The sequence below is a fragment of the Xenopus laevis genome, chromosome 7S (genome assembly GCF_017654675.1).
Source record: "Xenopus laevis strain J_2021 chromosome 7S, Xenopus_laevis_v10.1, whole genome shotgun sequence".
Classification (NCBI taxonomy): Eukaryota; Metazoa; Chordata; class Amphibia; order Anura; family Pipidae; genus Xenopus; species Xenopus laevis.
Window position 1 is genome coordinate 111668240 of NC_054384.1, and position 16758 is coordinate 111684997.

Sequence of the window (16758 nt, forward strand, 5' to 3'; positions counted from 1 at the left end):
CATGGGAAAGAGAACAGCCCAGGAGCAGAGCTCAGTACCTGGGTAAGCTACTATACATCTACTAAGACTAATTAAAATGGAACATTATGTTGTTCAAAGCAAATAAAATATTAAGTCTAGATGACAGACAGACAGAGTATATAGATCAGGTTTATTATAAGAAATGACTCAGAGAAGATAAAATGCTGCCGGGAGATTAGGAAGCCAATGTCTAGTAGTGACACTCACATTACTTATAACTGGGAAGAACCAATGAGAATCCTCTGTGGCCCAGGGGCACCTGATTATCGACCTGTAATAATAATGGATCCAAGACCTATAGACTATGGCTATATCTCAACTACAAATCCCATGATCCCTTGCCAGCCAGCAGAGGAGTAACCCAGCATTAGTTGTCTGATCTATAGGAAGAGTCCCGCATGACTGGTTGGTACCAGAACACAAGCTGTGATTATGTTTATGGTGGAGAGGTCTCTATGCAGCTAATATTGACCCCAATAAAGACTGACTCCAGGCAAATGTGCAAGATATAGACACACCCCTGAGCATATACAAGGACGTCCCCCGAGGGCCCCAGGGACACGCAGCTAAACATGCTAAACTGGCAATGGGCTCACTGCTGGGCTACTGGCTACAACTTGGGCACAATGATTGTATTGTCCCTGGTACAGATTGGGCACATTCTTAGATCCCAAACATTTAGGGTTTCTGGGTTCGGAGACAGGAAGCGACGCTCCGCAGGAATTGTTTTACCGAGTCCTCCAACACCTTGTACAGGCGGCTCTGCTCAGGTTTCCCCTCAGTTGGCACAAGTGAAGTCTGCCATTGACTGATGGGCACAAGTTTCCCACAATCCTTTGCTTTGGGTGATGGGCAGCAGCTGCAGGAGGGGTCCGTAGTGCTCTCGTTATTTATACAGTGGGTGAAGCAGGTGCGGAGCCGCTCTCTGGTGCTGGGGGCCCGGCTGGAGGGGTCTCGGCTTCTCACTGGGACTGGTCTGGGGTCTCCGGTAAAGCAAAGCCGTGTCCCAGTGTGGCAGTTAATAATGAAGGTGTGATGTATGGAATCCATTGCCAACTCCCGTCTCCTGATAACACAGTCACACAGGCCCGACTCTAGTGAGAAGCACAAACACTTACTGTATAGTGACCCCAAAACTGCCACCTACCTCTGTAATGTACATATATACCCTGTATAACTCAGCCTGCAGCCTTGTGCCTTTATATGGTCACAGAACAACCCCTCAGTGACTTCTAATATCCTTATCATTTACAGTAGGGGGTACATTATCCCTTATAATACATGAGTGATACTCAGAGTTCCCTGTATAACTCAGCCTGCAGCCTTGTGCCTTTATATGGTCACAGAACAACCCCTCAGTGACTTCTAATATCCTTATCATTTACAGTAGGGGGTACATTATCCCTTATAATACATGAGTGATATTCAGAGTTCCCTGTATAACTCAGCCTGCAGCCTTGTGCCTTTATATGGTCACAGAACAACCCCTCAGTGACTTCTAATATCCTTATCATTTACAGTAGGGGGTACATTATCCCTTATAATACATTAGTGATACTCAGAGTTCCCTGTATAACTCAGCCTGCAGCCTCGTGCCTTTATATGGTCACAGAACAACCCCTCAGTGACTTCTAATATCCTTATCATTTACAGTAGGGGGTACATTATCCCTTATAATACATGAGTGATATTCAGAGTTCCCTGTATAACTCAGCCTGCAGCCTTGTGCCTTTATATGGTCACAGAACAACCCCTCAGTGACTTCTAATATCCTTATCATTTACAGTAGGGGGTACATTATCCCTTATAATACATGAGTGATACTCAGAGTTCCCTGTATAACTCAGCCTGCAGCCTTGTGCCTTTATATGGTGACAGAACACAACATTGTCCATCACACGCTTCCTTCTGTGCCCGATTTCCCTCCGTACCCCCTCTCACCTTTGTGCAGGAGATCAGTGCAGACGTTGCAATGAATGCACAGAAGCCCCAGGAACGAGGGACCTGCCCTGATGTTATGCAGGGGTCCCGCTATTTGCGTATGAATTAAATGTGACCAATGGGTTAAACTTGAAGTACCTGTCCCTTGTGATTGGACAGGAGCTGGACCCGTTCCTTGTGATTGGACAGGAGTCTTATTTCCAAGTGAATATCCAGGAAATCCAGAGTTGCAGGGACCCTCTGAATAACAAAGGAATGGGTAACAGGGTGGGAGTCAAAATCTCAACAGAACACGGGAGGGGCCACGGCCTGTACCTAAGGTTATTTGTGAATTTTATTAATATTATCGGTTGCTTTACCTTTAAATATGACGTAGACATTGCTCTTTGGAGGTAATTTGCAATTGGTCTTCATTTGTTATTGCTTTTTAAGTATTTTAGCGGTTTGTTCAGCAGCTCTCCATTTGGTATTTAATAGGGAATTCTAGAACATACTAAAAGTTGACTCAAATGTGAACCACCCCTTTAAAATTCTATTCTCTGCTTTCCCTGACTTCTCTCACCATTATAACATTGTATCAGCAGTCGGCTCTCCTCCAGTTAAAACTTCAATTCCCACAATGCCTTGCAGACCTGACACCTCCCAGGAGAGCAGGTGTGTGTGTGCAAAGCATTATGGGAAACAGAGTCCTGGCTGGAGGAGAGCCGGCTCCTGATACTTTGTGTCTATAGTCACACATAGGATCCCACCCCAACTCACTGTCACAGGGGATGCTGGGATTTTCTGTTTTCTGACAACTGGGCGGGTGCAAAGGTCAACTATTCCTGATCAAATGTCTGTAACCCGGTAACTCCCTGGGATCAGACACTGATGGGGGAAGGAGAGGCTGTAGGTGCAGCTGATCAGGGGCAGACACAGTCTATTGCAGCCGATCCCTGGGAACTGGAGGAGGAGGGAAGATTTAAACAGCAGCAAAGGAATTCCTAACAATATGAGTAATTCCTTTCCTGAGGCTGAATTCAGGAGTAATTTTATGTTACTGCTGGGGGGGGGGATGTGGCGTCTCATTGGGGGTCTTCTCATAAGTTACCACAACATGGGGGAAGGAGGGTTATTCACCTTCATTATGATTAGTATAAAGCCCTGTTTTTTAAGCCGGGATCCCCAGGTGTCCCGACGCTACAACTCCCAGCATCCTTCTACAAATCACCAAGGGGTTAAAGCATGCTGGGAGTTGCAATCCAGTAGCATCTGGGGGAGACACAGTATGAAACAAGTGTGAATAATTAACAATTGTACTAATTAAGTCTCGTACCTTCACTCTGGGGATTGTAGAACTTCTCTGTTATTATAGTTCAACAATTACCGGTAAGAAGAGGGAGCTGGGCACCCCAACAAGAACAACTTAAGGGACCCCCCTTGTATAAATCAGCAGCCAATTAAAGAGAAAGTGCCCCCACTAATCCTTCCTTTCCATCTCGCTGGCTTTTCACACCCAGAGCTGACAGTCGGACCTCCCAGTGGCTAATTCTGACTGGCACACGTGTAGCCCCCCTGTGTCTATAGAGCACCCACAAATCTGCACATTAACCCTTGCATTACCTTGCTCCTGCAGGCTGTACTTCAGGCACATAGTCTCTCCTCTGCCGTGACTCAGTAATGCGGCTAGTGCTGGCCTTTATCAGCTGGTCCTGCTGGGGAGCCAATCAGACACCGGGACCCGACTCTGATCAATGACTTTATAGCAGGAGGACAATAAGGAGTAGTTGACACAGCAGCTGGTGTTGGGCAGATACAGCCGGAGATTGTCTCTTTGTGTCTATAAGTGAAACATTGTGTTTGCAGTGACAACAACACAGAGGCAAAAGCACCGGCTAAAATGAAATGACAGGAGTTGCCGGCCCAGTCCTGCCTCTCAGAGCCTATTAGCCTGAATGTGCAGCGATTGGCTGAGATTATCCACTGGCCAACCCCCATCTGTGTGCCCCCAGGGAGGGCATCGTTCAACACTGGCAGCGAGTTATAATGCCTCCTAGTCTCTGAGATCATATAAATAGCATCCAGAGTAATGGGACCAGAATACCTAGCCATAAAGCAGGGCAGGACTGCTGCTTACAATGGGGATCAGATAGGATCTGTGCAGCCACTGGGACAGAATGTTCTGTTATACAGCTAGCTAGAATCTCAGCTGCCATAAAGCAGGACAGGACTGCTGCTTACAATGGGGATCAGATAGGATCTGTGCAGCCACTGGGACAGAATGTTCTGTTATACAGATAGCTAGAATCTCAGCTGCCATAAAGCAGGACAGGACTGCTGCTTACAATGGGGATCAGATAGGATCTGTGCAGCCACTGGGACAGAATGTTCTGTTATACAGATAGCTAGAATCTCAGCTGCCATAAAGCAGGACAGGACCGCTGTTTACAATGGGGATCAGATAGGATCTGTGCAGCCACTGGGACAGAATGTTCTGTTATACAGATAGCTAGAATCTCAGCTGCCATAAAGCAGGACAGGACTGCTGCTTACAATGGGGATCAGATAGGATCTGTGCAGCCACTGGGACAGAATGTTCTGTTATACAGATAGCTAGAATCTCAGCTGCCATAAAGCAGGACAGGACTCCTGCTTACAATGGGGATCAGATAGGATCTGTGCAGCCACTGGGACAGAATGTTCTGTTATACAGATAGCTAGAATCTCAGCTGCCATAAAGCAGGACAGGACTGCTGTTTACAATGGGGATCAGATAGAATAAAGCAGAATTTGCAGCTTTATTAAATGCAAGAGATTTCCCCACTTTCAGGCACAAATAAAAACACGCTGGGCTGGTGGCAGCTTGGGGTGACAGAGAGTAGCAGGTTGGTGCCCGGGGGAGAAGTTTATAGTGTTAGTAAATAAAATAAAATGAATGTGTGGAGCTGCTGCTCATATTTTCCTATAAATAAAGGTGACAGTCACATTCAGCAGTGACACAAGCTGCTCTCAGTATATATATACATATATATATACACACACGCTTATCTCAGTAGCAAGGTAAATAGAGGACAGAGCAGGGAACATACGTGGGGGGTTGAACCTGTAGGAAAGGAGACACATGGGGTGGGGCAGATTTTCTGTTCTTGGGCAGCACTTGGGCACTCAGGTTGCACTCCGTCACCTTGGGCCCCCAATCAGCTGCTGTTTAGCAACAGAACAAGGAGAGAACAATGAGCTGTTTGTTATGGAAACAAAGAGAGAAGAGAGAGCAGGTGGGTGTTGTCTGGGTGCAGCGAAACACTCAGAGCAAAGTCACCTTGAAGCAGAAATGAGCGACTACTGAGTACTCCCTGCAACTCCCAGCAATATCCTCATTCTGCCCCTGCACAGACTTTACTTTATAATCACTGCTTCTCTTTATTTCCCCTGCTGTGTGACTAGTGGGTGTATATTCTCCCCTGCACTGCTGGTTCTGAATAGAGAAATAACACAGCACAAACCAGCTGTATAGAAGCAATGTGGGAATCTTGGCTGGAGCAGAGGTTAGAACCAGCAGTGCAGAAAATATAAACAGCCAAAGCGCTGCTGCTTTCAATAGGAATTAGATCCTGCAGAACACACTGGCAATTCATATGGTGCAACAGTATAAAAATCCAGTGTAGTCAGCAGCATGACTCTAAATGAAGTGCTAGGGCGCTGTGTTATATATATCATTCAGCAAACAAATACACCCAGAGATAATCAATCATCCTGCAACCTGCACTGATTTCTATGCAGCCATGTACCCCAGGGGGTGTGGAGGGGGCGTGGCCCATTCTAAAGAGACGCGGTTACAGCCTTTGTTGTTGATACTTTGTTGTTGAGACTAACGCACACACACACAGAAAGTTACATTTTGACACTTTCTAAATAGGAAATAGATACAAAAATATTTTAGAAAAAACTAAAAATTCTGGTTGCATTGAGTGCTCAGAACGAAAATGATTAATTTGGGGTTAAATTGTTGTCCCCCTTTAATTTAACTCTTATTATGATGCAGAGAGGGATATTGTGAGACAATTTGCAAATGGTTTTCATTTTTTATTATTTGTGGTTTTTGACTTATTTAGCTTTTTATTCAGCAGCTCTCCAGTTTGTTATTTCAGCCATCTGGTTGCTAGGGTCCAAATCCCCCTAGCAACCATGCACTGATTTGAATAAGAGACTGGAATATGAATAGGAGAGGCCTGAATAGAAAGATGAGGAATAAAAAGTAACAATAACAATACATTTGTAGCCTTACAGAGTATTTGTTTTTTATATGGGGTCAGTGACCCCCATCTGAAAGCTGGAAAGAGTCAGAAAAAGGTGAATAATTAAAAAAACGTTAACAAATAAATAATAAAGACCAATTGGAACGTTGCTTAGAATTAGCCAGTCTGTAACAAGCAGCCCATTAAATAATATGTGTCTCCTCCAGTAGCAGAGGCACAAATAACAGGGAAAACATGTTAGAGCCCTGCGGTCCCGCCTGTACGATCTCACATTAACACTCGCTCCTGCTCATTAGCTCAGCCAATAGGGACACTTGCCCGGAACAACAATGGCGACTCTGTCATCCAGCGACTTCGCGTTATCAAGATGTCTGTACGTGACGTTCCAGGAAATGGAACAAGACGTGCAAGCGCTCTACTTCCGCCCCGTCTACGGATGGCGGCGCCCTTTGTCCGACCGTAGGTGTGCGCGCTGGGATGTGAGATCGGAGCCGATCCCGGAATGGCAGGTACCGAGGGCTGAGCTGGAAATGCAACTGGAGGGCGGGGAGTGCGAGGGGACAATGCAACGGGCGCGGCTGCCGGATAGGGGATCCCAGGGAACGTGTTTCCTTCTTCCGGTCCTGCTGGGCTGCGGCCAGTTTCCCGGTGTAGGTGGGACTGACCCACTGAGCCGACGCCTCGTGTGAGTGTTTGTGTGTTAGGGGTACAGTTTCTATACAGGGGCCCCAGGGTAGTGTTAGGGGTACAGCTTCTATACAGGGGCCCCAGGGTAGTGTTAGGGGTACAGTTTCTGTATAAGGGCCTGAGCGCAGTGTTAGGGGTACAGCTTCTATACAGGGGCCCCAGGGTAGTGTTAGGGGTACAGTTTCTGTATAAGGGCCTGAGCGCAGTGTTAGGGGTACAGCTTCTATACAGGGGCCCCAGGGCAGTGTTAGGGATACAGTTTTTATACAGGGGCCCCAGGGCAGTGTTCGGGGTTTGGGTTCTATACAGGGGCCCCAGGGAATGTTCTGGTTGTGGCCCCTAGTCATGGGGTACAACAGATGCACCTCTTCCTAATCATTGCTGGGGCCCCAGTGGGAAACTGTTGTCCCGGGTTGTGGCCCTAAGTGTGTGACATGGGCCCCTGGTTATTTCTCTTATTTCCACGTCCCAGGGTGTGTGACCCCAATGTGCCCGACCCTCCCTGACCCTCCTTGTGTTTCTCTAGCCATGGATTTCCCTCAGCACAGTCACCTGGTTCTGGAGCAGCTCAATCAGCAGAGGCAGTTGGGGTTGTTGTGCGACTGCACCTTCGTGGTGGACGGGATCGACTTCAAGGCCCACAAAGCCGTGTTGGCCGCCTGCAGCCAGTACTTCCGCATGTTGTTTGTGGAGCAGAAGGATGTGGTGCATCTGGATATCAGCAACGCCGCAGGTACCGCCCACCTCATGACATCACTTCCTGTACCCACTGTCTGTGGCATCAGCTCATCCGCCTGTTCTGTTTGTCAGGCCTGGGGCAGGTTCTGGAGTTTATGTACACGGCACAGCTCAGCCTGACCCGAGACAACGTAGAGGACGTCCTCGCTGTGGCCGGATTCCTCCAGATGCAGGAGATTGTAAATGCCTGTACTGCCCTCAAATCTCTCAGTATTACCCCCGGGGCAACTGCCACCTGCCTGGAGAGTCTCACACCAGTGCAAGGTAAGTACTGGGGGAGATTGGATTCACTTACCCAGGGGGAGGTTCCTGTCTGACCATGGGAAAGAGAACAGCCCAGGAGCAGGAAGTACAGAGAATCAGAGCTCTGTACCTGGGTAAGTACTGGGGGAGATTCACTTACCCAGGGGGAGGTTCCTGTCTGACCATGGGAAAGAGAACAGCCCAGGAGCAGGAAGTACAGAGAATCAGAGCTCTGTACCTGGGTAAGTACTGGGGGAGATTGGATTCACTTACCCAGGGGGAGGTTCCTGTCTGACCATGGGAAAGAGAACAGCCCAGGAGCAGGAAGTACAGAGAATCAGAGCTCTGTACCTGGGTAAGTACTGGAGGAGATTGGATTCACTTACCCAGGGGGAGGTTCCTGTCTGACCATGGGAAAGAGAACAGCCCAGGAGCAGGAAGTACAGAGAATCAGAGCTCTGTACCTGGGTAAGTACTGGGGGAGATTGGATTCACTTACCCAGGGGGAGGTTCCTGTCTGACCATGGGAAAGAGAACAGCCCAGGAGCAGGAAGTACAGAGAATCAGAGCTCTGTACCTGGGTAAGTACTGGGGGAGATTGGATTCACTTACCCAGGGGGAGGTTCCTGTCTGACCATGGGAAAGAGAACAGCCCAGGAGCAGGAAGTACAGAGAATCAGAGCTCTGTACCTGGGTAAGTACTGGGGGAGATTCACTTACCCAGGGGGAGGTTCCTGTCTGACCATGGGAAAGAGAACAGCCCAGGAGCAGGAAGTACAGAGAATCAGAGCTCTGTACCTGGGTAAGTACTGGGGGAGATTGGATTCACTTACCCAGGGGGAGGTTCCTGTCTGACCATGGGAAAAAGAACAGCCCAGGAGCAGGAAGTTGAGGGGAATTATTTCAGGTTGCACACAGTTATGGATTGCGATGATTGTGTTTTCCGCAGGTGATGTGCCTCAGGGGGAGGGAGCAGTTCCAGACTCTGTTGATGATGGGAACAGAGTGGGGGAATGTGATGCGGCTCCGGTTTTGTTCCAACATGGCGGCCACAGCGAGGAAAACTGTGTGGAGGGTAAGGCGCGTGAATACGGGTCCATTATTACAACCCATAGGGGTTACTATAACCAGTGACTGTCAGTATTTGTGTGGCACTAGTGGCATAATGTGCAGATTCGGTAGAATTAACCCCTTTTTTCCTCTGCAGAAAGCGACACAAGGGCCGATGATCACAGGGAGGAGAGTTTGGCTGTGATGGAGACTCGCCCTGCGGAGGAGACGGTTCTCTCAGACCAGCATGAAGGTGCGTCTGGGCTCGTTGCATTTGTTGGCATGAGGGGGTGCGGGTTATTAAGGAGATGGGGTAAGTGAGTGACCCCTGCAGCTGCTCTGTGTGTATTTAGTGATGGTGCTTAACGATGTGCCGCTGCACTCACTCTGAGGTTACAGGCCATGTTTCTGTTCAGACCCCCCAGATAAGGATAAGAAAGAAGCGAATGTGCCGCAGACTCAAGTTGTCTGGCGCGTCCCGGCTGCAGAGAAGAGTGCGGCACCCACAGAGGAGAGACCAGCGAAGGCTGAGGGACAGACAGGACAGACAGACAAACTGTGTGAGGAGGAGGTGGGAGGAGAATCAGAGGAAGATCCTGGGGGAGAGAACAGGGAGGCGACAGATGAAAATGAATTTGTAGCCACAGACTCTGGGGACTCCCTGCACCCTCATTCTGATGCAACTCCCTACGGAGATCGGAATGAGTCCAGGCCCTACGGCTCCACCACTCACACGTGTAAGGTGAGGCTTGTGTTCTACGTCTGTCTGTCTGTCCTCAACTCCCTAAACCCCCCCCTCCATACTGTACTGTTTCTTTAAAGGGGAACTATATTGAAAATTAAATAATGAAACTTTCTAAATACAAACAATTAAATATTCTGCATTGTTTCTGAAATAATCAAGTTTATCTTCACTATCCCTCTCTCAGCATCTGTTTCTCTTCATTCTCTCTTCATGCAGCAGTTGGGTGTCAGATATTCACTGACAGTTACATCCAATATATCTTATAGGGGGGCTCCTTTTGCCTAGAAGATGTATTAGAGGTCACTCTATTAAACTCACCAGACATCATGTCTCTCTACATGCAGGATTTGTGCAAAAGGCAGTTATTTTGCTTGTTTGTACTGGAATCCGTTATTTGAGTGAGCTCTAATACATCTGCTAGGAAAGGAGCCCCCCTATAAGATATATTGGATCTAACTGTCAGTGAATATCTGACACCCAACTGCTGCATGAAGAGAGAATGAAGAGAAACAGATGCTGAGAGAGAAATAGTGAACATAAACTTGATTATTTCAGAAACAATGCAGAATATTTAATTGTATTTAGAAATCATCCATATGCTGAAGTTTAAATTCAATTTTCATTTTCACAATCGTTCCCCTTTAAGGGAAATAATGGGAACATAAAGCCTTAGCAGTTCTCCCCCGCGTGTTGCACAAGTGTCTCTAGAGTACGACAGACTAGTGATCGCTTGTACAACTCCCAGAACTCCCTGCAGGCCGGGCTAATGAATGCGCTGTCTCTCTCTCTGCAGTTCTGCGGCAAAGAATTCACCCACACGGGCAACTTCACCAGACACATTCGCACCCACACAGGGGAGAAACCGTTCACCTGCCGGGAGTGTAATAAAGCTTTCTCCGACCCCGCGGCCTGCAGAGCTCACGAGAAGACTCACAGGTAGGTACTGGGGGGCCCCGGGTGATACTTACCCCTCCTGTATATTAGTTCAGTCTGACATGCTCCTCCCCTTCACTGTGTAGCCCCCTGAAACCGTACGGCTGCGAGGACTGCGGGAAGAGCTACCGCCTGGTGAGTCTCCTGAACCTGCACAAGAAGCGCCACACAGGTGACGCCCGCTACCGCTGCAGCGACTGCAACAAACACTTCACCACCGCCGGCAACCTGAAGAGGCACCAGCTGGTCCACAGCGGAGAGAAACCGTATCACTGCGAGTTCTGCAACCGCCCCTTCTCTGACCCCACCTCCAAAATGCGCCACTTGGAAACGCACGACACCAACAAGGAGCACAAGTGCCCCCACTGCGACAAGAAGTTCAACCAAGTGAGTGTGGGATTGAATTGGGAATTAAAGGGGAACTTGTGTGGATATATAAATATGAACTCGCTCCCATAATCCTTGTGCTCTGATTAAGGGGCTTATTGTATATAAAGGGGAGCGCTCCCCCCATAGCCGGTGTGTTTGTGTTTAAAGTGTGTCTCGCTCAGTGGGGGGGTGTGGCCCTGTCCCCCCCCATATATAACCGGGTCACTATTGTTGTTTATTATTAACTCATTACAGCTGGGAAACCTGAAAGCCCACCTGAAGATTCACATAACGGACGGACCCCTGAAATGCAGAGAATGTGGGAAGCAATTTACTACTACAGGTAACAAAGCAGGGCCCAATCACAAGGCTCCTTACACTGCCCCTCCCCCAAACCTCTGCTCATGTCCCCATGTGTGTGTCCCCCCTGTAGGGAACCTTAAGAGGCACCTGCGCATTCACAGCGGTGAGAAGCCATACGTCTGCGTCCACTGCAAGAGGAAATTTGCGGATCCGGGAGCTCTGCAGCGACACGTCCGGACTCACACTGGTACGGCTGGTTCCGACTCATCCTCTTTGTATCAGTCACTTCGCCTAAACCCCCCCAAATTCTTTCAAAACACATCAGTTAATAGTGCTGCTCCAGCAGAATTCTGCACTGAAATCCATTTCTCAAAAGAGCAAACAGATTTTTTTATATTTCATTTTGAAATCTGACATGGGGCTAGACATATTGTCAGTTTCCCAGCTGCCCCCAGTCATGTGACTTGTGCTCTGATAAACTTCAGTCTCTCTTTACTGCTGTACTGCAAGTTGGAGTGATATCACCCCCCTCCCTTTCCCCCCCAGCAGCCAAACAACAGAACAATGGGAAGGTAACCAGATAGCAGCTCCCTAACACAAGATAACAGCTGCCTGGTAGATCTAAGAACAACACTCAATAGTAAAATCCAGGTCCCACTGAGACACATTCAGTTACATTGAGTAGGAGAAACAACAGGCTGCCAGAAAGCAGTTCCATCCTAAAGTGCTGGCTCTTTCTGAAAGCACATGACGAGGCAAAATGAGCTGAGATGCACCTACACACCAATATTACAACTAAATACACTTGTTGCTTCAGGAATGACATTTTATATTCTTTAAACCGTGTCATTTAGAAATAAAAACGACAGCATAAAACTTATGGCAGACTCTCTTCTGTGTTTGTCAGGGGAGAAGCCGTGTCTGTGTATGATCTGTGGCAAAGCCTTCACTCAGGCCAGCTCTCTAATCGCTCACGTGAGGCAGCACACAGGGGAGAAACCATACGTCTGCGAGCGCTGCGGGAAAAGGTGGGTAACTGGGGCTCAATTTCAACTTCAGTGGAACCAGGGACAGGATTGGGTCTCTCCTTACTAAAATGACATTGTGGAGCTTAGAAAAATACAGAGAAAGACGTCATTAGAAATGAAGGGAATATGTTTGTATTTGATTTCTGCGTCCTGTCAGGTTCGTGCAGTCGAGTCAACTCGCCAACCATATCCGCCATCACGACAACATCCGCCCGCACAAGTGCAGCATTTGCAACAAAGCGTTTGTCAACGTGGGAGACCTCACGAAGCACGTGATCATTCACACTGGTGAGTGCCCCTCCCTGTGCCCCTGCATCACCAGCCTTGCCGGGTCACTGACCCCGCTGCATTCCTTTCTTCCCCAGGAGAGAAGCCGTTCTTATGCGACAAGTGCGGCCGTGGGTTCAATCGCGTGGACAATCTCCGCTCCCACGTGAAGACCGTGCACCAGGGCAAGGCCGGAATGAAACTGCTGGAGCACGAGGAAGGGGAAGTGGATGAAGACGAGGTGAATATAGTGACCGTCACGTCTGATGAAATGGTGACTTTAACCACAGAGACTATCGCTGCCACGGCCGTCACTGAGCTCACAGGTGAGAGATTATACACTGGCGCCCCCTTCTGTCCTCCATCTGGAACTGTTGTTGCCTTTATTGTTCTCACACTCTCCAGTCCTTAAAGGGGTGGTTCACCTTTATTTTAACTTTTAGTATGTTATAGAATGGCTAATTCGAAGCAACTTTTCAATTGGTCATCATTATTTATTTTCTATAGTTTCGGAATTATTTGCCTTCTTCTGCCTCTTTCCAGCTATCAAAAACCACAAATAAAAAATGAAAACCAATTGCAAATTGTCTCAGAATATCCCTCTCTACATCCTACTAACAGTTAATTTAAAGGTGAACAACTCCTTTAAGCCACTTGCTCAGTCCTGTAGGGTGATGGGGGGGCGGGGCTACAGCTTTGCTCTGATCCTGTTTCTCCTCCTCTCTCAGTGGTTCCCGTCACTTCTTCCGAGGCAGCCGATGAAACAGAAGCTCTTAAGGCTGAAATTACTAAGGCTGTGAAGCAGGTGCAGGAAGCAGGTAATTTAAGTGGAACAAGGGGAACCCCATTAACCACCAGCACCCCTTGTCTTGAAGGAGTATGTTCTGCCAGTACAGTAAGGCATGCAGCAGTCATGTTGCTTAAAGGACAAGGAAAGGCAAAAAAATAAAATCCCATTTTTACTTTCTTTAATGAAAAAGAAACCTATCTCCAATATACTTTAATTAAAAAATCTGTACCGTTTTTATAAGAAACCTGACTGTATGCAGTGAAATTCTCCCTTCATTTACTGCTGTGGATAGGAATTGTCAGACGGTCCCTAACTGCTCTGCAGGGAAACAATCATACTTATCTACAGCAGGGGGAGCCCCCGCCTTACTTCCCAGCCATGCAGAACTCAAGCAGCTTTGTTTATGTTGATCCCTAAGCAGCCCAGATCACACTGAGCATGTGCACAGTCTTGGTCTTGCAAAGATGTATAATAAAGTTACAAGATGGTGACCCCCTGTGGCCAACTTTGAAAGCATAAATCATTTGTTTGATTAGACTTGTGGTGCAGTAAGTTCATGTTTATGTTTAGTATACAAAATACAGCATTTCTAGCCTTATTCTATTTTACACTTTCCTTGTCCTTTAAATTAACTGTTAGTAGGATGTAGAGAGGGATATTCTGAGACAATTTGCAATTGGTTTTCATTTTTTTATTTGTGGTTTTTGACTTATTTAGCTTTTTATTCAGCAGATCTCCAGTTTGCAAATTCAGCTGCCTGGTTGCTAGGGCCCAAATTCCCCTAGCAACCATGCATTTATTTGAATAAGAGACTGGAATATGAATAGGAGAGGCCTGAATAGAAAGATGAGGAATAACTGTTTGTAGCCTTACAGAAAGTTAACTTCAAGGTGAACCACCCCTTTAATGTGCCATTGTCCTTGTATATAGAGGGCTGGTTCTGATTGGTTCTGATGGTTTCCCTCCTGTGCAGATCCCAACACCCAGATCCTATACGCCTGCGACTCCTGCGGAGAGAAGTTCCTGGACGCCAATAGTTTGGCCCAACACGTGAGAATGCACACGGCCCAGGCGCTTGTCATGTTCCAGGCGGACACGGACTTTTACCAGCAGTACAGCGCTCCCACCACGTGGCACACGGAGCAGGTCATACAGTCCGGGGAGCTTATATTCCGTGCACGTGAGGGGAGCGAAGAACAAGCCCAGGCTATTGATTGTCAGAGCCCAGTGGAATAGCGGGACCTTGTGCTGGAGACTGAGAATGGGGGGGGCACCAGGAAGTAGCCGAGACTGGGCAAGTAGCCAATGGCATTGGGGCGACTCCTGGGAATGTTCATCTGACGGCTCTTGCTGGTGTATAAATCGTACATGGGAGGGGGTGGGGGCATATCGGCCTGTAGCAGTGCCCTGGTGCATCTAATAAATATTATTTTTTAATGAAAATGATTGGGTTGTAAAGGTTCCTGCTGGTTCGTGGGTCTGAGTGAAGCCAACTAGGAGCAGGGTGGGGCCGTTTCTTTCTAATGTTCAAGGGGATTGAACTCCTGTCCCCATATGTAACATGACCAACAGGTAATGACACGGAAGGGACAACATACAGCGACGTCTGTGGGAAACAAGACCTTGATCAGCTTCTTTGCCTATTGACATGAATACATTTGGGACCCACTGCCTCCCCTCTGACAATGGGTAAGAGAGCAGCCCACCAGCTGCAACTAAAGCCAATCAAAAGCCTTCAATATTCCTCGCTTGAACCATGGAATGGTGACTTTGTCAGTCCGGTATGTGGAGATCACTGATCGCTTGGATAAATCCCTGGCCAATCACCTCTTTTACTTGCTGATACGTAGGGAGTTTTACTTTGAAAGCAGCGAGTAAGTTGCAGGTAAAACTTAGTCCCTGTGTAAAATGTATAATGAAGCAATAGAATTCTTAATGAATCAGATAAAATTGAGTGTAGGACTGGCCAGATATGGGATGAGTTTATTATTAAATATATTGTAATATATGGACAAACAATCCCTGTGTTGTTTAAAGGGTAAGGCATTTTTCAGTAGCACAAAATGTCTCTGTCTTTAATATATTGATAATGGGTTGAGTGCTGAGGACTCTTGTATTAAACTACAGACAAGACTGACGATGACAAGTCAAGTTGTAAAGAGGTAAGTCAAGATGGAAGGCTCCTCCTCCTGTGATGGAATTGTTAATCCGTCTGAGGCAGAGACGTCATGTAAAGGAAAGGGCCTGTTCCCACCGTGTAACATTTGGTCTCCTGGATGAAGAGAACAAAGCACACAGCTCTGTAGTATTTCCCTTGATGGAATCGGTTTCCTGAGGAAATCTTCCATCTGAGTCTGAGGAGGGTCAATGTATTGAATCAGAAGATTGAAATTGAGACCCTTTTATTCATTCAAGACACCATGGGTCTGGAGGCTTTTTAAGAAACCTTGTTTTCCATTAGATTCTTCTAGTGCCAGTGGTCTGTGCGTGAGAGGAAACTATTTTAATCCATATTCTCTTTTGACCCTAACGATTCAAAGACTTGGGATGCCACAACTAAACTGGATCCTCTAGTAGGCCAGATGGTAAAGAGAAGAACTCTGCCCCTGGAGGACTGCTCCGAGCTAAAAGATCTGATGGACAGAAAGGCTGAGGTCTTAGGAAGACTTATCTTGCCATTGCATCCAATTGCAGCAGCCTCTTTTGCTATATCAGGGGTCCCCAACCTTTTTTACCCGTGAGCCACATTCAAATGTAAAAAGAGTTGGGGAGCAACACAAGCATAAAAAAGTCCCTTGGGGTGCCAAATAAGGGCTGTGATTGGCTATTTGGTAGCCCCTATGTGGACTGGCAGCCTACAGGAGGCTCTACTTGGCACTATACTTAGGACACTGAGAGCAACATCCAAGGGGTTGGAGAACAACATGTTACTCACGAGCTACTGGTTGGGGATCACTGTGCTACATCCCTTGACATTCAGGTCTATTGAGCACCTCCTTTTACCAACTCTTTCATTGGCTACACATTTTCTTACAGATGAAGCTTTAACCAAAGCTGATTTTCTGGCCAAAACCATCACTTATATGCTAACTTGGTTTCAAGAGCTCTATGGTTGGAATCCTGCTTGCATCTAAAAATCATCTTCCATTAGGCCTTTTGAAAGGGAAAAGCTTTTTGGATCAAAATGAGATTTGCTGGTGGAAAGGAAAGACGATGACCAGGTCAGAAGTATTCCTCAAGCCTCCTTTTCCATACACAGAGTTCATCATATAAAACTCAACAATAAAGGTGTAGGATAAATCCAACGGGGAAAGGTTTTGGTCGAGGTACAATCAAAGACCATTCTCTTCCTGACACCAGTCCAGTAAGTAACAGGCCAAGGAACTTTTTACCTCCTGGGAAAGGATA

General features: G+C 47.3%; 2 protein-coding genes across 3 annotated transcripts; one reads left to right on the forward strand and one right to left on the reverse strand.

Annotated features, from left to right (window-relative positions):
- Positions 1-134: 134 nt before the first annotated feature.
- Positions 135-7574, reverse strand: LOC108697862. 2 transcript variants are annotated; one of them, XM_041571774.1, is made up of 4 exons: positions 7437-7574; positions 3565-3781; positions 2101-2202; positions 135-1115 (listed from the first exon to the last, which is right to left on the reverse strand). In XM_041571774.1, the coding sequence occupies exons 2-4, from the start codon at positions 3593-3595 to the stop codon at positions 700-702; spliced, it is 549 nt and encodes a 182-aa protein (XP_041427708.1). In that variant the 5' UTR covers positions 3596-3781; positions 7437-7574; the 3' UTR covers positions 135-699. The 2 variants fall into 2 exon arrangements, with proteins under 2 accessions (XP_041427708.1, XP_041427709.1); XM_041571775.1 differs by lacking the exon at positions 2101-2202.
- zbtb17.S (zinc finger and BTB domain containing 17 S homeolog) lies at positions 6636-14793 on the forward strand (the record flags this gene model as incomplete). Its single annotated transcript, NM_001096528.1, is given in 14 exon segments — positions 6636-6706; positions 7411-7617; positions 7695-7886; positions 8815-8940; positions 9073-9168; positions 9332-9657; positions 10454-10596; positions 10680-10980; positions 11218-11305; positions 11396-11512; positions 12173-12293; positions 12451-12581; positions 12659-12886; positions 14324-14793. Coding segments are annotated over 14 exon segments (2346 nt in total). The 3' UTR covers positions 14587-14793.
- Between the last annotated feature and the right edge of the window lie 1965 nt (positions 14794-16758).

What these genes read in the sequence shown, in the direction of transcription:
- LOC108697862 (XM_041571774.1), bottom strand. Translation starts at nt 3,595, where the DNA reads ATGTGCCTGAAGTACAGCCTGCAGGAGCAAG. An exon ending in GTACAGCCTGCAGGAGCAAG is followed by an intron (nt 2,203 to 3,564) that starts GTAATGCAAGGG and finishes TTTGTTATTCAG; the next exon opens with AGGGTCCCTGCAACTCTGGA. An exon ending in TGTCCAATCACAAGGGACAG is followed by an intron (nt 1,116 to 2,100) that starts GTACTTCAAGTT and finishes GCTTCTCACTAG; the next exon opens with AGTCGGGCCTGTGTGACTGT.